This window comes from Malaclemys terrapin, chromosome 10 (assembly GCF_027887155.1).
Source record: "Malaclemys terrapin pileata isolate rMalTer1 chromosome 10, rMalTer1.hap1, whole genome shotgun sequence".
NCBI classification, from domain to species: Eukaryota; Metazoa; Chordata; order Testudines; family Emydidae; genus Malaclemys; species Malaclemys terrapin.
This window is the reverse complement of record NC_071514.1, coordinates 56,351,331-56,372,983: the sequence shown is the minus strand read 5'-3', so window position 1 is coordinate 56,372,983 and position 21,653 is coordinate 56,351,331. Positions and strand designations below refer to the sequence as shown.

General features: G+C 44.0%; 1 protein-coding gene across 3 annotated transcripts in view; it reads right to left on the bottom strand.

The window, feature by feature from the left end:
- The window catches only part of RHBDF1 (rhomboid 5 homolog 1), a 103,674-nt gene that overhangs the window by 55,545 nt on the left and 26,476 nt on the right, over nt 1–21,653 (bottom strand). For all 3 annotated transcript variants that reach the window (XM_054042724.1, XM_054042722.1, XM_054042723.1), the window contains exon 2: nt 1,436–1,577. In XM_054042724.1, coding sequence (XP_053898699.1) covers nt 1,436–1,555 — 120 coding nt within the window. In that variant the 5' untranslated portion in view covers nt 1,556–1,577. The remainder of the gene's footprint in view (nt 1–1,435; nt 1,578–21,653) is intronic.

Here is a 21,653-nt window from a genome sequence, read left to right as displayed (position 1 = left end):
CTCCCTGAGCATTTCACAATCACTGTCACCATTCTGGTCAGGTGGTCGATAGAACATTCCCTACTTCTATACTCTTATTATTCAAGCATGGAGATTAGTCCCACATGACTTTCTCTCGAGCAAACCACGAAATACATTCTAGATTAAATTACTATAAAGTGGGGGCACAACTGGTTGAAAGACTGTACACAAAGCATAGTTATCAATGGTTCACTGTCAAATCAAAAAGTCATATCTAGTGGGGTGCCAGAAAAGTCAGTCCTGGGTCTGGTACTATTCAATGTTTTCATTAATGACCTGTGTAAGAGAGTGGAGAGTGTGCTTATGAAATTTGCAGATGACGCCAAATTGGGAGGGGTGCAAGCACTTTGAAAAACAGAATTAGAATTCAAAATGACCTTGACAAATTGGAGAATTGGTCTGAATTCAACAAGATTAAATTCAATAAAGATAAGCCAAGTATTTTGCACTCAGGAAGAAAACAATCAAATGCACAAACAGAAAATAGGGAATAACTAGTTAGGTGGTAGTACTGCTGAAAAGGGTCTGGGGTGATAGTGGATCACAATTTGAATATGAGCCAACAATGTGATGCAATTAAATAATGACTAAATACCATTCTGGCAATGGTGTAGTTCTACTCGGAAAGGGAGAAATTTCCAGTGGGTTGGGTGAATGTCGACGTGGACATGGACAGCCTTCATATCAAGAGCTGCGAACCAGGCTCCGTGGGGAATGGAGGGAATAATAGATGCCAGCATCACCATATAGAACTTATGTATTTAATTCTTAACTACCGTTTATAAGGTAGGCTATTCCTACCTTACTTCCTGTACTAAACATCTTCTCACTATTTTTGTTGTTGTTGAAGACAAGATTAAAAAGAAGAATTCACTATCAGCTATTTATGAATTGTTAATTTCATCCCATCCTCACTTATTAATGGAGCTACTTTCTTCCGAGTTCCTCTCTGCCCTTGATATATATTTAACCATCCCATTCCCATTTCTTCATTCTCTCTGGCACTTAGTCCATTGTGTGGCTCTTAGGATCCATTGGGTTCTTGCTGATTTCCCATGCTCCTGGCATTCTGACATGTTAACACTCCACTTACTCTTCATCTTTTCTTTCAGGACAACCCATCTTCTGCTTCCCTTTGTCTGTTGGAAGGTACAATTCAGATCACCCGACTTAAATGAAGCTCTCGTTTCCATCCTTACCCCTGTAACTTAATAACCATTTAATATGCCCTACCTGTTTTGTATCTAGGAGGCCACTGTCCCTAGACCATATAATGCAAACAGGCTCCCATCACAGTAGAGTCCAAAGCTCTAAGCATCCAAATCCCTTCCCATTGTGTGTACAGACTACACTGAACTCACATATTCATTCCTTATGCCCCTCCCCGATCTTTGTACGTTACTCATACCAGTACCTGCACAAAGGTGGGTTCCTCAGGCATTGCCACAGAGACTGGCACTGGTATGTCGAGTTTGAGCCATGGTGGCTTCTTCCGCTGTAAACTGCTCGTGCTGTCACGCCGCACTTCAGACATCTTCCTGTCTCAGTCCTCAGGCCTGAGGGAAAGAGAAGAGATCATTGAGTTTGGAAGGAGTCCATGCCGTTCATTGGTCAGGCAGATCTCGCCTTTTATCATGCATGCTAAGTGGCTGTGAACAGCTAGCGATTCGCTCAAATTCTGTCCCTAGTTAGCTGATTTGCTGAGTACTTTCTGTGACTAATCTGCTGCTGCAGTTTTGTGAGCAGTTTGCTATGGGTATTCAAAAGTCACCTTCCCAGCGGTGCTGGCCAGCTCTGATTAGACACCCAGATCATCACATGGCATGTTTCTGTTCTCCAATCGGAGGCAGGGAACACCTAGAATTAGGTTTCCAGAGTGAACGCTAAGTTGTGGTTTTAAAATTCACTTTCCATTAACACTGTCTGAGATTTGCTTAATAGCCATTGTTTCCTCAACGACTGGGGGTGGAATACCACTTATTTGGACCTGGGTCTAATCCAACCAATGGGCCCTCCCAACAAATCAAAGCCATCAACCTCACTCTGAAAACTCCTTGTGATTCATGTCCATTCCCTAGCCAAGCCTGAGCCAAGAACTGTATTTCTGACTTTGGCAAACACTAATTAACTATTATTGTCTTAAAATTATATTTTATTTAACTGTTTATATAAAAACCAACCACATACTGACCCCGGGAAAGATGAGCCCAGTGTGCAAACTATAGAAGCTCATCAAATCCAGGTTAAATCCAGGACAGAGTGATAGTCAGATGGGAATAGTATAGAAATAGCATTAAATAAAAATTACTGTGGTTAATTAAATGTTTTAACAACAAAGTGACAAATTACTAGATATTATGCCCTTTTCCCCTGTCCTTTGCCTTTTTGAGTTGAGCTCTTCCTGGCAGGGATTCTGTTTGGAAAGTGCCTGGCACACTGTGTGTGCAATAGAAACAGAAACAAATCATCATCCTCATCAATTATTTCTATATACAAATTTATAAATATACCAAGCCCTTTATACAAATTTGTTTTCTGTCTCAGCATCCTCAGTGCGGTAGGCTGTGGAGAATGCAGAAACGCAATGTTTCTATAAATACAAGCTAGCAATTATTGTATTGTGTACTGTGGCCAGTTCTGGGCACCACATTTCAGGAAAGATGTGGACAAATTGAAGAAAGTCCAGAGAAGAGCAACAAAAATGATTAAAGGTCTAAAAAACATGACCGATGAGGGAAGATTGAAAAAAATGGGTTTGTTTGGTCTGGAGAAAAGAAGACTGAGGGGGAACATAACAGTTTTCAAGTACATAAAAGGTTGTTACAAGGAGGAGGGAAAAAAATATGAATGTGACAACAGGCCCAATTCTCCTTGCACTTACCTGGGTTAGAATCATAGAAATGTAGGACTGGAAGGGATCTCGATAGATCATCTAGTCCAGTTCCTGCCTTTCTATACCCTGCATATCTAGACCATCTCCGACAAGTGTTTGTCTAACCTGTTCTTTAAAAACCTCCAATGAAAGATGGAGATTCCACAACCTTCCTAGATAATCTATTCCAGTGTTTCACCACCCTTACAGTCGGGAAGTTTTTCCTAATGTCTATCCTAAACCTCCCTTGCTGCAATTTAAGCCCATTGCTTCTTGTTTTGTCCTCAGGGGTTAAAGAGAACAATTTATCACCCTCCTCTTTATAACAACCTTTTACATACTTGAAGACTTATGTCCCACCTCGGTCTTCTCTTCTCCAGGCTAAACAAACCCAATTTTTACAATCTTTCCTTGTTGGTCATGTTTTCTAAACCTTTAATCATTTTTATTGCTCTGCTCTGGACTTTCTCCAATTTGTCCACATCTTTCCTGAAGTGTGGAGCCCAGGATTGGATACTATACTCCAGTTGAAGCCTTATCAATGCTGAGTACAGTGGAAGAAATTACTTCTTGTTTATAACACTCCTGATACGTCCCATAATGATGTTCACTTGGGGGGGGGGGGCAACAGAATTACATTGTTGACTCATATTTAGTTTGTGATCCACTATAACCCCCAGATCTCTTTCTAAAGTACTCCTTCCTCAGGAATCATTTCCCATTTTGTATTTATGCAATTGATTATTCCTCATGTTGAAATCCTGTCCTCCAGAGCACTTGGTACCCCTCCCAGCTTGGTATCATCCACAAACTCTATAAGTGTACTCTCTATGCCATTATCCAAATCATTTATGAAGATATGGAATAGTACTGGACACAGGACAGATCCTTGCAGGCCCCTTCCAGCTCAACTGTGAGCCACTGGTAATTACTCTCTGAATATGGTTTTCCAGCCAGTTCTGCACCCACCTCATAGTAGGTTCATCAAGGCTATATTTCTCTAGTTTGTTTATGAGAAGATAATATGAGACCGCATTAAAAGCCATACTGAAGTCAAAATAAATGATATCTACCGCTTCCCCCCGTCCATGAGGCTTGTTACCTTGTCAAAGAAAGATATTTGTTTGGTTTAACATAATTTATTCTTGACAAATTCATGCTGACATTTATTTTCTTCTGGGTGCTTACAAATAGAATGTTTGATCATTTGTTCCATTATCTTTCTGGGTATTGAAGTGAAGACGACTGGTCTATAATTTCCTGGATTGTCCTTATTCCCCTTTTTATAGATAGGTACTATATTTGCCCTTTTCCAGTCCTCTGGTATCTCTTCAGTCCTCCATGAGTTCTCAAAGATAATCGCTGATGATTCAGAGATCTCTTCAGCCAGTTCCTTATGTATTCTAACGTGTAATTCATTAGGCCCTGCTGACTTGAAGACATCTAATTTGTCTAAGTAGGGTTCTCTACTAATATCTCCATGGGCCCTACCTACCACAGCAAGGGTGAGGAAGAGGTGGAGCCCTGGCCCATCCTCTCCACACAGTGGATGTGGAGGGGACTGTATGTTGAACGAATACCTTCAAACCACAATGTGTCCCTTTTGCAAGAATCTAAGACACAGACACAAATCTGGAGAGAGGTCTCCTGTCAGATTACTAAGAGTTCATTAATTTTACAAAATATAGTGCAGTAAATTCATTGGAAAATGACACCTTATCAAGGGATTAAAATTGAACCACCACTGCCAAGTACTGGGTATTATACTGCATTTCTGTAGTTTGCTTGTGGGCTGTTCTGAGAAACGGTGCCATATAACTGTATAAATGGTTACAGTTATATGAAGTGTGAAGGGAGAAATGGGTCACCATGAGCTGATGGATAGCAGCTTGGATTCGGTAGTGAGCCCAAGATGAACAGGAGAAAGACAGACATTGGGTGTCTTGCTTTGTGCTGGCTTCCAGCCCAGGCTTCTGGACCCTTGTGGAGCTGATATTATGGAACTGGACATGGATGAGCAGACTAGATCCAGTTTGGCCTGGTTGAGAGGATTGTGTTTCAGTAAAGTCTCAGGCCCCCAAAAAGCCAGGGAATTTATAACTGAGCCCATGGAGTTGGCCATGCCCTTCGTACACACTTTGGGGTTTGGCTAATTTTATTTTATTGTGTTAAGAAACATCTATCTTGTTACTGAATAAAAAAGACTCATGTTTCCTATTTCCAGGCCTCCCCTGTGCTCACAAGTGGTGAAAAAACACCTGTAAGAGGGTCCCGATGGTTAGATTATAAATTTCTAAAATCTGGGCGTGAACAAGGTGTCAGGTGGGACTTGAGCTGACCATTTTATTTATTTTAAAAGGGACCCTTGATGTCCTATTGAACCTGGCTCTTGTTACTCCCGTTGCTGCCTAGCAGAAGGGTTACATTGGCAGAGTTTACATGAGCCATTTGTCCATCTCCAGCCTTCTCATGAAAATCTGGCAGGTGACAAAAGACAGCAGCAGGGACAGCAACATATGGGAGGGAAATCACTTAAGCATCACTTAAGGACAAAGAACCTCATCCAGTAAACTCTGCATCACAACTTCTGACTTTTAGACCGATATCCAGCCTTGATTTAAAGACTTCAAGGTGATGGAGAATCCACCATGTCCCTAGGTAAGTTGTCCCAGTGATTAAATACCCTCACTGTAAAAAATACTTTATCTCCAGTTTGAATTTTTTTAGCTTCAGCTTCCAACCTTTGTGTCTTGTTTTGCCTTTATCTCCAAGATTAAAGAGCCCTCTACTATCAGAAATGTCTTCCCCATGTAGACCATGACCACATCATCTCTTAACCTTCTCTTGGATAAACTAAGTACATTGAAAAAAGAACAGAAGTACTTGTGGCACCTTGGAGACTAACAAATTTATTTGAGCATAAGCTTTCATGGGCTACAGCCCACTTCATCAGATGCATGCAGTGGAAAATACAGTAGGAAGATATATATATATACACACACAGAGAACATGAAACAATGGGTATACACACTATAACGAGAGTGATCAGTTAAGGTGAGCTATTATCAGCAGGAGAGAAAAAATACTGTTTGTAGTGGTAATGAAAATGGCCCATTTCCAGCAGTTGACAAGTTGTTAGTCTCTAAGGTGCCACAAGTACTCCTGTTCTTTTTGCGGCTACAGACTAACACGGCTGCTACTTTAAGTACATTGAGCTTCTTTAGTCTCTCACTGAGGCAGGATTTCCAGACCTCCAGCCATTCTGGTAGCTCTTTTCTGAACCCTTTCCAATCGGTCAACATACTTTTCAATTGCAGACAGCAGAAATAGACACAGTGATTAGTAATGGCCTCACTAATACCATATAAAGAAATGATGCCACGTCCTTACTTCCACTCAGTGTTCTCCTGCTGCTACATGCTGATGTGGTCTGTTAGGCATTAAAAAGCTACAGATTCCTCTAGCTCCAGGAATAGAGACCATCTTGCACCAGCAATCGTATCAGTCAACTAGTATGTACAATAACCTGCAGAATGATGGCAGCCACTTGCACTGCTTCACATACCCAAGGGCACCATAAAGGAATGTGGGTGTTAGTTCTCACGCACACCCTTACTGCTGTCCTTGGTATCAGAGCTGTACTAATTCCAAGCCAGGACAAACCAGCAGGGAGGCTGGAGATTAATACTGATCCCCAGGGTACAACAGAGCTAAACAAGGGCATCAGAGCATTAGTCAGAATAAGAGATGGGAAAACAGACAGCCCTCTGCATTTTATCCTAACATGCAATATGCTGACAAATTCCCCATCGTTGACTAAGACTGGGAACAAGGCAGGTTTCTCAAGCTATGGAATCTGAAAACATACTCTCAGTGCAGTTCAGAAGTGAATAATATTTGTCAAATGAGCCTGATAAGAGGCCAAAGTTCCCTGAAACATTCTTATCATACAGCCACTGCAATGTGTGGAGATGTCAGCCTGGTGGCCGCCTAAAAGGTCTTAACACAACTAGCCTCACATGTACCAAATACAACACAAGTGTTTATGGAAGAGCTTACATCACATGCCTCAGAAGCTAAATTGATAGCCCTTCAAGCAACTCTCTGCTCTCAGCTGCATTTTCACTAAATGCTTGGAAAGAATTCCAACCAAATGTCATCTGGAAACCTTCTTGTCTGTTGTGTATGGAGCCTGTCGTTGGCTCCAGCAAAGCCTACAGGGCCAGTGGGGTTTGACTTAACAGCATAAGTGCGTAAGATACTAGGAACTGATCAAAACCAGCACATGGCCCAAACAAGTCCTCAGGTCAAGCTGGGAATGCAGATGCATGAATCATCCCATATCACGTAAGAGTTTACACAACAATCCTACAGTCTGGGCTGTGCTTAGTCATATGGGCAAAGTCCGGTCCACACCCAAAAGGCTACTCTATTGGGAGGTGTAGCATGGTTTTGCTGGCACCTTCACATATTTTTCTCCCAACACTAACTGTACATGAGTCATTATCTGCTGCAAGCATGGCAGCTACATTACTACTTTGGAGGCATCTGAAATTTGTTTTCTCCTGAATTGCTGCAAGTAAAAACACTGGGTAACTGCTGAGGCTAGCTCTGTGACCAAACGGTCACATTTACTTTATATTGACTCATGGAAGAGACCGCTCCGGGTTCTCAAATGCCAGACAGAGAGGGGGGGGATGTGCGCACGCGCACACACACTCACAAGCACATTTGTTCCCACCCAAAGCTAGAGGGAGCAGAGTGTGTGAGAGCATAGGCAGGTCGGTGTTGGAGCAGCTCTTGGCTTTAGAATTAAAGAGGGGTCACCTGACGCTCAATGGAGAGAAACTCAGACAAGTACATACAATTGCCCCAGTAGGGCAGCAGAACGAATCCTCCTGCAGGCTGCTGTGCAGACCTGAGGTGCAGACATTTACATAACAAGCTGTCGGGCAGAACAACCTGTGAAGCAGGGACTCCAGGTACTCGGGAAGGTATTGTTCAGAACAATCCTGTTTGACTGAGGGGTTGGCCACACACAAACTTGCCCAGTTTGCACAACCTTGCGTGAACAGTCTTAAACTGGATTAGAAATGGCTATAACTGATTAAGTGAAGTTGATGACGAGATGAAGGTAAATAAATCACTATAAGCTATTTCTAAACTGATTTAGAAGTACTCACACAGGGCTTTTCTCTTGCTTAACAAACACGGCAAGTTTGTTAAGGTCTGAGTTTGTCATTCAGGGCGAATGCTCACTAATGGGGAAATAAGAGCCCCCAAATGCCTTCCAAACACTCAAAGGCAACCACTTTTAAACTGTACTGAGCTGGGCTGGTGACCTGCAAGTGAAAGGCTCAGGCTACATTAGCAATGTCCTCAGGCATCCAATCCCCATGGTAAGTAATAAAATGTTACAGAAATATTTATGGATTTGGAAAGAAGCTAGGTGATTTATTAATATGTTACAGTGATAATGGAATATCTTCTGTTCCAACAGTAAGTAGGGACGACGTCAAACAGCATCTAGTACATGTCAATAATTTTAAATCAGCAAGAGCATATAACTTGCACTCAAGACTTTTAAAAGAATTGGCCACAGAGCTCTCTGAGCCATTCGTGTTGACTTTTAATAAATGTTAAAACACTGGGGAAGTTACAGAACACTGCAAGAGCGAACAGGCCAATATTTAATAGGGGTAAATGGGATGACCTGGGTAGCTATAGGCTGGTTAGCCTGACACTGATTGTGGGCAAAATCATGTAATGGCTGATACAGGACATAATCAGTAAAGAACTGAAGAATAATAGCATAATTAAAGCCAATTATCTTCATTTTATGGAAGATAGAGCTTGTCCAACTAACCCGTTGTAATCTCATCAAAAAATTATAAGTTTGGTTGACTAAGGTAATTGTGTTGACATACTTGGACTTCTGTAAAGAATCTGACTTACTGTGTACCACAGTATCTAGGCATTATACCAAGTCAATGACGCTCTATTAAATAGTGTCATTAAAACCTGGCTACTGGATAGATTGTTAATGGGGAATGATCATCAAATGGGGGATGGGACTAAATTATTCAATATCGTTTTCAATGATCTGGAAGAAATGCCTTTATATGCCCTTGCTGTACAATTTGCAGATGGGACAAAAAGTGGTGGAGTGGTAACAATGATAAGGACAAAACACAGATAGAATAAACTAGATCAATCAGTAAACTCACTGCAATTACCCAACATACATTTTAATATAGACAAATGCAAGCTCATACATCTAAGAACAAAAAAATACAGGCTGTGCTTAGAGGATGGGGGGACTAGATCCTGGAAAGCAATGACTTTGAAAAGGATTTAGGCGTCATAGGAAAACCAACTGAACATGAGATCCCAGTGTGATGCTGTGGCAAAAAGGGCTAACAATCTTTGGATGTATAAAGAGGGGAATATAAAGAAAGAATAAGAAGGCAGCATTACCTCCATAAACGGCATTGGTAATACCACTTCTGGAAACTGTGTCAAGTTCTAGTGCCAACACTTTGAAAAGGATGTTGAAACAAATCAGAAATGGCTCAGAAAAAAGATACAAGGATGATTTGAGGTCTGACAAACCTATATTACAGTGAGAGATCAAGGGAACTCTATCTTCTTAGCCTACTGAAGATTAAGAAGTGAATTAGTTAGTTTCTGAGTATCTAAATGGGGAGAAGATTACCAACACTAGAATCCCAGACACCTGGCATTAATGACACCTTTATCTATCCCTGATATATGATCCTCCAGTGCCAGGGAGAGAAGCACAGCAGATTCACTCTATGAATCTATCAAACTGGCTGATTTAAAGCTAAACCTTGCACATTATGAAAGGTACAATCCTGTGGTGCTCTGTACCCTTGCTCTCACCGAAATCACTAAGATTGGAGGGCATGACTATAGAACTGCACAGATGCAGGAGGGGAAAGTCAGCACTTACTCTAAACAGATAAAGTAAAATTCATTGCAAATATATTTCTGTCGGGAAAAACTATCTGTGTGATTGTTCCCCACTCTTTGTCATTTCTCTTCTTGATAGGCTAGCTGGGGAATTAAGTGATTCCATCCCAATTACAAAGGGGGGGTTGACAGGACTGTCTTTTCACCACTTTTCTATGTTGTTGTACCATTAAAGGGGACTCAGTATTTTCCCACTAAAATCAGGAATCACCCAGTGTCTGTCATTATATGCAGACGATACGGTTTTATTGTTACAAATACTTTTGGTATTGAAACATTTTATTAAATGCATTGGGTTTATACTATCAATAGGAGGACCTCTCGATAAATTATTCCTAACTAAAGTAAATGTCGTTAGTTGGAGACGGAGGTTGCATAAATGGAGGATCAATGGGCAAAATATTGAACAAGTTAGCTCTTTCCCCTCCCTGGGTATGTGATTCTCACAAAATGGTTTGTGGGATAAGCATATTCAAGTAATAAAAGAGAAGGCCTCAAATTCAGTACAAGCTGTGTTATGTTTTATCTGGACTCATAGAGGCAACTTAATTGCACCAGCCCATAAGAGAGTCTGAGGATAAGTTGTGAGCTCAAATTTTGTACAGTGCAGAAATATGGGGGTGGAATGAACCCGCAGGACTGGAGGCGAGTCAAAACAAATTTCTTAGAAAGATCCTTGGTCTCCCAAATAATACCCCAGCTTCTCTGCTTAGAGCTGAGGCAGGAATGGATATTCTGTCCAAAGTCAATGTTGTAATATTAAATTTTGGCTTCATAGTCATCCTATGCAGCCACAGCCTTTGCCCAGGCTATGCTCAGAGGAACAGCTCAGCAGGACTTTCTCACGTAAGTTTCCTTAGTTAGAGCATGTTCAGAATTCTTTGCATTCTCTACGTTTCTGAGAATCGGAAATGATTAAATTTAAGTTTAAAAATGTGAAATCCCTATTCAAGTTGAGAATATAGGATATGAATAATCAACTAGATATGGCAGTTATTTCTATTTCAAATATGTCATGTTGGCTCCCCTTGTTAAAAAAAGACTTGTGTATGCCAGATATTTACCCAGTCCTTGTAATAACACACTCAGGAGGGCCTTTACAGCTTTTCATTTCCAACCCATGCAGACAACTTACTTAAAAGGCCAAGATGCTGGCACTGAGAAATGTAAACACCTCTGTCCATGAAATTTAGGGCAGGTGGAATATTTACTTCATTATTTATTACATTGTAATTTGTGTTGCCATTGAAGGTCAAACTGGCTTTCCGTGTTTTTGTCCCAGATGCCTTTATCTATGATCTCTCAGAAAACAGAATATTTTTTAGGAACTGACAATGTATCGAGCGGTTACCCTATCTGCATAGTCAGCCACTAAAAATAAGGAAAAAGCAAGGGGCCTGGTGATTGTGTAAGATTAATACTGTATATCCTTTTTAATCTGTATTTATAAATATTTTAACATTTTATCATTTTGGATTTAGTTTCAGTTTTGTTGTAGTACTTTGTGTGCAATGGCCCAAAACTAAATTGTTATTAATAAACTACTACTACTTCTTCACTTCTCTTCTTGCGGAAGAACAGTGATCCCCAAACTTTTCAGGGTCACACCCCCATCAGGAATAAAGCGGCCGAGACTGGGGCCACAGCCCCAGGGAGTGGAGCCCCAGGTGCGGGGCCAGCAACTGGAGCCCCAGGCCGGCAGCCAGGGCCAGGAGCAGAACTGGGTGGGGCTCCCTCCCTACCCCCCATGGGGGCTAGCCCAGGCCCCAGCTGCACCACTCCCCAAAACGTTCCTCCAAGCCCTCCCAAAGGGGGCACAGTTTGGGGACCTCTGCAATAGAAGCTCTTTGGGAAAGGCACTGCATATTCACATGTGTTTGTGTCTCACCCACAATCCTGACTGGGGCAAGTGTGCGCTACTGTTATATAAACATTAAATAACAGAAGACTTGTACATTATTATGACTTCATAACTTCTCATCTGCTTAGCCGCCTTTGCACAAGTGCCTTATTGAATATATAGTCCAGTGTTACAGATGGTGAAACATTTTGTAATGCTGTTGAATAATACATGAAATGGACATTCACACATTAACATTTACAATCTTCCTCATTCTCAGAAAAATAGCAAGCCACTGGTCAAAATTTACAAAAATGTATGTAATAATTGTGCACATTTATGCTTAGTTTGCTGAAACGAGTGTTTTGCTTTTGCATATACTGTGAGAGAAACATTAATGAATTGGCTTTTTCTAGTATTTTGTTCTCTCTTTGCACTGAAGAGATGTCATCATTTCCAAATACCAATGGGTAACTATAGGTCAGAGGTGGACAAACTACGGCCCAGGGACCACATCCGGCCCTCCAGCCTGTTTAATCCGGCCCTTGAGCTCCCGCTGGGGAGTGGGGTCTGGGGCTTGCCCTGCTCCCGCACTCCAACTAGGGACCAGGGTTGGAGACCACTCCGCGCACGCGTGCCGAGGCTCCCAGAAGCAGCAGCATGTCCCCCCTCCATCTCCTACGTTTAGGGGTAACCAGGGGGTTCCGCGCGCTGGCCCCACCCCAAGCGCCACGCCCGCAGCTCCCATGGGCTGGGAACTGCGGCTAATGGGAACTGCAGGGGCAGCGCCTGCGGACAGGGCAGTGTGCGGAACCACCTGGCCGCACATCCACATAGGAGCCGCAGGGGGGGCATGCCGCTGCTTCCACGAGCTGCTTGAGGTAAGCGCTGCCCAGAGCCTGCACCCCTTACCCCCTCCCGTGCCCCAACCTCCTGTCCCAACCCTGATCCCTCTCCCATACCCCAGCCCCTTGCCCCAGCCCGAAGCCCCCTCACGCACCCTGAACTCCTCATTTCTGGCCCTACCCCAGAGCCCGCACCCCCAGCCAGAGCCTTCACCCCCTTCTGCACTCCAACTCCAATTCCATGAGCATTCATGGCCCACCATACAATTTCCATACCAGATGTGGCCCTCGGGCCAAAAAATTATAGGTGGAGTGCAGACTGATGCTTATAATTAAAAGTTGCCTAGCATTCCCCTTTATGAGCCTCTATTTGAAGTAGTTCTCTATAACTTTTACAAACTAACCATTCAGAAGAAATTTTCCTGACTAATGGGATCCCAGGCTCTGGGATCAGCCCACATTCCCGTCCCCAGGATTCACTTGACTTCAGTGGTTGCAAGCTCAATGCAGGGCTGAGCTGCTGGTGCATGGCATTGTTACTAGTGCCGGGGTCCCAGAGTTTCCAGCTTGGAGAATGAAACTCTTTCTCATGAGAAATTAACCTGCAGAAAGATGTAAATATTTCCTGGGTTGGGGCAAATGGTTCTTTTTTTCATACTCGCCAGAAACATCTCTGTCAGGCATTGTGAGCCCAACAATGTTTCAGTGTGTGCGCCCTGCACTGCACGTGGGAACACCCTATCCTTCTCATTGTCAGCCATAGCTGGCCCACCCAGGGACTGAAGAATACAGCTGGTTTTTCCAGTCACTCTGGAGAGGAAAGCATTTCAATGCATGCTGGGGTGCACTCTCCAGAGAGGAGACAGTGGCGCAGCCTGGTCAGCAGACTGCAGCGACCTCAGAGAGCTAGGAGTCTAAGTGAAAGGCTGATGTGAGCAGCCGCCTTCACTTCTCTCCCAGTGATGAAGGTCACAGAGGGAACTTCGCATGTTTGCCTCTAATAAAGAAGGGCCCATGCAGAGGGAAGTATCACCAGTCCCAAGCATTCAAAAATCATGAGTCAGGCCCCCCAAAAAAATCAAGATATTTAAAAACAAACAAACAAAAAATCACTGAGCTCTTTGTACTTCCCTTCTGGCATGGGAACATTTAGGGTCCATGTTTCCAAGCTTTTTTCTGTACACAGGAGGGCTATAAAGTTTTTGGGGGTTTTTTAAACAAAAGCTAAGATTGTCAGGTAATAGCTGGACTCCAGCAGCTGGGACTTTCAGTGAAGCACCAAATCTCACCAGACTGGCGATAAAATCAGGAGCGTTGGCAACTATGAGAGGGTGCCCTGTAAAATGAGAGAGTTCCTGCTACCAAGGGTATGTCTACACCGCAAAAAAACCCAACAACAACAACAAAAAAACATGGCAGTGAATCTAAGAGCCCGGGTCTACAGACTCATGCTCATGGGCCTCATGCTATTGTGCTAAAAATAGCAGCATAGAGACATTCCCACTCAGGCTCTGAAGCCCAGTAAGGGAGGGGTGTGTCTAAGAGGGATCGCTCCTGGCTGTACTGGGAAAGCAGGTACCCCTCCAAAGCTGCCCCACTTCCACCATTTGTTGGAGAACTGTAAGCCCCACCAAGAATGTCACTTTACATTGTGTTTAGCATCTTGGACTGGCTGGGCAAAGTGCTAGTGGGCAACTTCTCTCCTGAGCAACCATTCTAGATGACAGGGATTTTGAACATCTGCCTCTCGCCAGGTCACCAAACAGTTCTGTGCAGATCTTGGACCCAATATACTGGAAAAGGGTCACATTTTCAGGAATCCATGTACACAACTTGAACACAGTTACCACAACTGTGCACACACTTAGAGAATGTTCGTTGCATTCACTCGGCTGGTCAACTGCAAATGCACTTATGGTAATGAAACACACAAATTCTGCTTGTGAGCTTTAAGGCACACAGTTTCTCGAGGTAAGATGCTTTAAGGATCCCTAGGCCAAAGTGAAGCAGTCATTGGGGAAAGCATAAAACTGAAATCTGCCACATCAGTGACACAACCCAACAAGGGGTGGGAGTTAGTGAGTTAAATCCTAGAGTAGGTGGTTAAGTCCAGAGAGCCTCAGGCAAAGGCCACTTCTAGAAAAGTCTCTAGAGAACCAAACAGAATGAAAACCTTGCTGTAGAATTTCTAAACCAATCTATAGAATTGTTGGTCAGGAATCTTATTCTCTACTGGATAACAATTCCATGGAAAGACACTTCTTCCCTTTAAAGGCTACAAGTTAGAGTAATTTCCATAGAACCCTATAGATATCATCACCATTACACTCCATATGTCTCTTCCGGAGCTATATGGCCTGCTTTTGCTCAGCCGACCATTGTGTCATATCCTGTTACTGTGTACTCCTTCAGTCATGTCACTTAGGGAGCTCACAGTGGTGTCTAACTGTGAGATCTGCTGCTCACGGCATGCATAATCACATGGCTGTTAACGAGCTCTGAAAATCCTGTCCCAGTATGCACTGGGCTCACTGTAAACCTGGGATGGAGTCTCTCAAATCCTGGTCAGAAGGGGATGTCCCATGCCAGAGCCCCTGGTACCGAAGAGACCAGATAGCTCCTGGAAGTGTGGGAGACAGCAGAGAACCAGCACAGAGCCCACACTTTCACTAACGCAAGCGGAGTCATTGAGCCTGTACAGTCCTCGAACCAGATGGTGCCCCAGTGTAGCTCCATGGGATGCAGTCAGTGGCATTATTCCGGAGGATGAATTGGGCCTGTTGAACCTGGCAACTCCTAGCTGGGTCTGTAAACCTTACAACTCTCCACCCAGAAATAAGAGAAAATGGAAGAACAGGTAAAAGCAAAACCACAATTAAATACAGAGCAAAGCTCTCGAGTCAGCAGCATTCCAGAGCCTGGCTCTTTTGCAGCCTGTCCGGGATCAGCCTCCCTGCTACATCACCGTGTCCAGCCAAATCCCATCACTAGGTCCTTCCCTCACTGCCAAGGGGTCCAGCTCTGCCCTCTTCTCGGGCATGCTCCCCTCATTCCAATGCCCTCAGGAAAGCAGGGGATTTCCCTTAGGAGTTCCCTAATGAGCTAACTGGGGTAAGAGACCCTGGCAGGAGTGCTTGGGTAAAGGTCTCATTTCAATTTCAAAGCCCTCCTTCCTCAGGCAGAGCTGTTTCCCTGCTACTACAGACTTGGCTGCCTTCCACATGGCCTGTCCAACTGGTCACTGTTGCCCTTAGCCTCTTAGAGCATCCTCCATCCTGAATGACAAAACAGGAGGGGAAGAGGAAGCAGTCCTGCCAGCCTGGGAGGGGGAAGGGGAGGTGAGGCAAGGCACTCACCAAGGGCAAACCCAGCATTCTGCTTGCGGTGAGGTGCTCACTCCATTTCCAGCTCCAAGGCCCCAGTGCTGCAGCTCCTGCTTTCCTCACTGCATGTCACGGGTTGGGGAATTTGAGAGCACTCAGCATGTGGGAGCAAAGCATTCCTGCACACTCGCTCTGGGTGGCACATATGGTGCATACTACCGGAGATGCCACAGCAGACGTATTACCCGGGGAACAGAACTATGGTTGAGTGAGAGGGAGTACAAATGTAATTGAGTGGATGTTCATGAGCACGTGGAGAGGAATGTGTGTAAATTAAGAGGATGGGTACATGAGGGTACGGGTGCACATGTTTATGTGTCAGGTTCATAAAACCTTGCAATTTGCTACATATTAGAGCTGATTCGGAAATCAGCTTTTTCCTTGTGAAAAATGTCAACAAATGAAAAATTTTGCTTCTTTGGGATTTTATTTTTGTTTTCAACAACTGGAAATCATACAATTCTGGCTGGTCAGGCAAAAATTTGGGGATTTTACTGAAAATTTTTGCCTGCCTAGTTGAGATTTTTGATTTTCGCTGCCAGAAACAAAACAACAAAAATCTAGGTTTAAAAAACTGAGCTACTTCAACGATTTTTGATAAGGGGTGCAAGAACATATTTTTGAGAACCAAAGGGGTGCAGGCTGCAGTAAAGGTTAAGAACCAGTGCTCTACACTAAAGGTTTCCTAGTATAGGTTATCCAGTAGCACTATACCAGCAAACTCCCTCCCACAGTGGGGGAGGCAGCTTATACAGGCAAAAGAACTGCTGCCAGTATAGATTAAACTAGTTCTCCAAAAGACTTCTTTGCCAGTATAACTGCATCTACACTAGGGCTTATGCTGGCATAGCTATATCGAGTAGTGAGGTAATTTTCTTCACACTCCTAACCACTATAGCTATGGAAGCAAATCTTTGTAGCGTAAAGCATCTTATGCAGAATTGTGTCAGTACCTGGAAGTCAGAAAACGATTAGCAGCAAAGAGATGGTGGGTCTGACTCACACTGGAAATACCACTGCTCCAATACAGTTCATTCAGACACCCCCACATACACGTAGGCCATGGACCCCACCAGACACTCCTGCACGTCATCCCCTCCCCCCATCCCTCCATTTACAGCCCGATACAACCCAGTCTAAATCATAGTTCCACTATGAATCAAAGGTCTCAATTTACATCATTCACCACCCAAACTACACACTGACTGGATATCTCACAAGGCTCTGCAGCTGAATCATTAGAAGAGAGGTCGGCAGCATGGATAAGGGATCCAGGAATGCAAGCATCATTTTGAACTTCCTGGCTTTCAGAGGCTTCCACATTCACTGCAACCATGACTCTGAATTCCCAGGCTTTCAGACAGCTGGGTTTTATACAGCTGCAGTGTTCTATTAGTGCCGCTTTAACTTACAGTCCTTTATGTCAGTTAGCCATTTCACTGATACATACTGCACGGCTAACTTCAAGAATTTCTCAAGTGCTAAAATATCTGAGAGGAACTTCTCATATTCATTTACACTTATTGCCAGCACAAACTAGAATCACAATACACCTCTATCCCAATATAACACAACCCGATATAACACGAATTCGGCTATAACGCGGTAAAGCAGTGCTCCAGGGGAAGAGGGGGGGGGAGAGGCTGTGCACTCCGGCAGATCAAGGCAAGTTCGATATAATGCGGTTTCACCTATAACGCGGTAAGATTTTTTGGCTCCTGAGGACAGCATTATATCGGGGTAGAAGTGTATCTATCAAGAGAGATCAGATGAGCCATGAGAAGGCACTGATCCTGAAGGAGATGCCCAGCCACAAACAATCACCAAATCCTAAACCTTTAGAGTCCTACAAACAAGCTCCACTGCAGCAACCTCACCCTAGGTTAGGCACAACAAGAAGCTGCATTTTAAATGGAGCAACAGCAAATGTGTGTCCCCTCCACTCTACCAATGCTCCCAAACTCACCCACCACTTACTCAGATTCCCAATCACCTCCCTGTCTTCTTCCATGCAGTCCCCTATGCATGGTCCGACCTGTCTGGGCTTAAGGCCCTATCCTACCCACATAAGACCCTTTAAAGGATTTACCTCTGCCATGCTGCCCATAGTGAAACTTGCTGATTTGTATATAAGCAGCCAATTGTTATTTCCTTTCTCTTGACTTCTGTCATCATATTATGAAGTTCTCAGAACAGGGATTTCCTCCTCAAGTGTTGGTGAGCACCCCGCATACAATGAGTGCTACTGTAAATGAACAACAAGAAAAGGAATCCTGACAATTGTACACTACATGAAAAAGGTAACATTATCAACGAGGCAAGCGAGACAGAAGTGTTCTATAAATATTTCTGTTCTGCATTTGCAAAGAAGCTGGATGATGTGCTCATATCATCTGATGGTGAAATACTTTCCGTTCCAACTAAGGAGGATGCTATATGGCATCTACTGATGTTAAATATTTTAAAACCATCAGGCCCTGATAACTTGCACCCAGGAATTTTAAGAGTTCACCAAGGAAGTGTCCAGACTGTTGGTGTTAATATTTAATGAATCCTGGAGAAATTAGTTCAATTTGTTCATTTAATACTGGAAGCAGTAATGGCTGTAGCACTGAAAGATGAAGCAGGAGGAATCATGTTATGAAGTAGGACAATGCATAACCTTATATTCACAGACAATATTGACCTCACAGCATTGACCAAGGAGGATTTACAAAAAACAACTGACAAGGTAGAATGGGAAAGCAAAAAACTCAGATTGAAGAGCAGCATGGAGAAGACAAAAATTATGGCAATTGGAAGACAAAGAGAAAGAGGTACAAATCAAACTCTGAGATAAAGAACTAGAATACTAATTTGAGAAAGTAGTCCACCTTGGAGGAGCAGTATCAAAGAATGGGAATTGTGAAGTTGACATAAAAAGATTCAGAATAGCCACTACTGCATTCGGAAAACTCCACAAGATCTGGAAAGCTAAACACATTTCAATAAATACAAAAACCAGTGTCTATAAGACAACTGCCATGCCAGTACTGCTGCATGGGTCAGAATGCTGGAGTACAGGAACAGCCAATGAACGAAAGATTTTGGCTGCAGAAGTGAACTGACTGAAGGGAATACTGAGAGTTTCACGACTGAAGAAAATAAAAAAATGAAGAGATAAGAAAATGGCTAGGGCAAGAAGCAATGCTGTTACAAGAGAGTGAAGAAAGATGAATGTGATGGTTTGGACATGTGTCATGAATGGACCCAGAAAGCGTACCATACCTGGCGATATATACCGGAGTGCAAGGAACTAGAAATAGAGGAAGACTGAGGATGCATTGGATAGATACAGTGAAGAATGAAATAGAACAAAAAGTATTAAAGATGAATGAAGCCCTGAAACTGGTGCAAGAGAGAAAATAGTGGACAGACTTCATTAGGTTCTGTTGTCACTGTGGAGCTGATGGACAGGAATCAAAGAAGAGAGAAGGAACAGTAAGTTGCCAAAGGCTGCAAGAAAGCTAAAGTTGGGATGATATTTAAAAACAGTAAACAGGATGACCTGAGTAACTAAGGGCCTGTTCTTTTTTCAGCTGTTCCATTACTTTGCCTGGGACTGATGATAGACTATTAATAAAGAACTAAAGGATGGTTGTGTAATTAATGCCAATCAACATGGTTTTATTGAAAATAGGTCTTGTAAAAACAAACTTAACAGTTGAGATTACAAGTTTGGCTGATAAAGGTAACTATGCTGTTAAAATACTCAGACTTCCATGAAGAGTTTAATTTATTACCACAATAACTTCTGATTAAAATGATAACAAAAATCAACAAGGCACATGAGAGGAGGTTACTTACCTGTAGGTGAAGGTTCTTGTAGATGTGTGGTCCCTATCTGTATTCCACAGAAGGTCATGTATGCCCACCATGCATTCAGAGCCAGAGAATTTGAAAGTAGCATTCACTGGTCCAACATGTGCGCCCTGGCTCACCTCATGCTTTCGTCCACGGTCATAAAGGGCAGGGCGGACTGACCGCATCTCCAGTTCCTTCTCCTCTGCTAACCAGGCAGATCCATAGCAGAGAAGGAGGGAAAGCAGCGAGATAGAGATCAGACATCGTGAAGAATCCCAGTTAGAAGCAAGTAACCTCCTCCTCTTCTTCAAGTGATGGTCGCTATTGTATTCCGCTGAAGGTGATTAACAAGCAGACTAAGTCGGGGGAGAGTGCAAGGATGATGGATGGATGGGATGGTCATGCGGAGAACTGCAAAACTGAAGAAGGCCTCCATTGCCGAGTCCTGTACTAAGGAATTGTGCCCTGAAAAGGCGTGCAAAGAATGCCATGTGGCAGCTCTACATATGTCCATAAGTAGCACATCCTGAAGGGAGGCCATGGTTGAAGCCTGAGGGCTTGTCTACACTGGCAATTCACAGCGCTGCAACTTTCTCACTCAGGGTGTGAGAAAACATCCCCCTGAGCGCAGCAAGTTTCAGCGCTTTAAAGCACCAGTGTAGAGAGGGCACTAGTGCTGGGAGCCGTGCTCCCAGCACTGATAGCTACTCCTCTCGTGGAGGTGGGTTTTTTAGAGCACTGGGAGAGAGCAGCACTGTGACCATACAAGGCACGTTAAAGCGCTGCCAGTGTAGACTAGCCCTGAGATCTCCAGGAGTGAGCTCGCACATCTGTGGGGGGAGGTAGGCTTGACAGTTGGTAGCAGAGTTTAATGCAACCCAAAATCCATTTAGCAGGGGTCAGCAACCTGTGGCTCTTTGGCTGCTCCCTTGTGGGCAGTTGTTTTTTGAGGGGAAGCGAGGTGCAGGCTCTGACCAGGAGGCATTTACCACCGGCAGCTCCCAGCCAGCGGAAGCAGCTGGCACATCTCTGCGCACCCCTTGCAGGGAGGGAGGCAGCAGGTCTCCATGTGCTGCCCGCACCCGCAAGCACTGCCCCCGCAGCTCCCATTGGCCGGTTGCTGGCCAATGGGAGTTGTGAGGACAGTGCTGGGGATGGAGGCGCGCAGAGTGTGGTACGCCTGTGGTACGCCTCCCGGTCAGAGCCTGCACCTCGCACACCCGCTCGCACCCCAACCCCCTGCCCCAGGTCAGAACCCCCTCCCGCACCCAAACTCCCTTGTAGACCCCGCACCCCCCCTGCACCCCAATCCCCTGCCCCAGCCCAGAGCCCCCTCCTGTTTATATTCAAACTCAAACAGCAGAAGTCGCATTAAAAGTTTTAGTGAGTAGTAATAACTTTAATATGTTCAATTATTATTAGCTGATAAATTCTAACTCTACAAGTAGCTTTGCATGTGATGAGGCTCTCGAAGTATTTTAGTCAAAGACCAAAAAAAAAAAAAAATACACGGCTCTTCTTTGAAAGGTTGTGGACCCCTGGTCTAGAGGATTACAAGGGGAGGGAGGGGGTTTCACCAGCCTGGGTCTGAGTGAGGCCTCATGGCAAGCTCCATGAGGTGCTTCCAGAGACATTGAGCTCAGTCTTCTTGGTTTGCAGCTGGGGAAGGATTGGCAAATACTGCACCTGGATGCAACGTGAGCTTCTCCCAAGCAGTAGAGACAGCATTGGTGTTCACTGTTGACCAAGGAGCGTGGATAGGAGGCGCAGAGTATGAAGCCCAGCGTCCTGGGCATAGTTCAGTACCCACTCGCAAGTCCTGGGAGGGGCGGGAAGGATGTGAAGAAAACAACCCC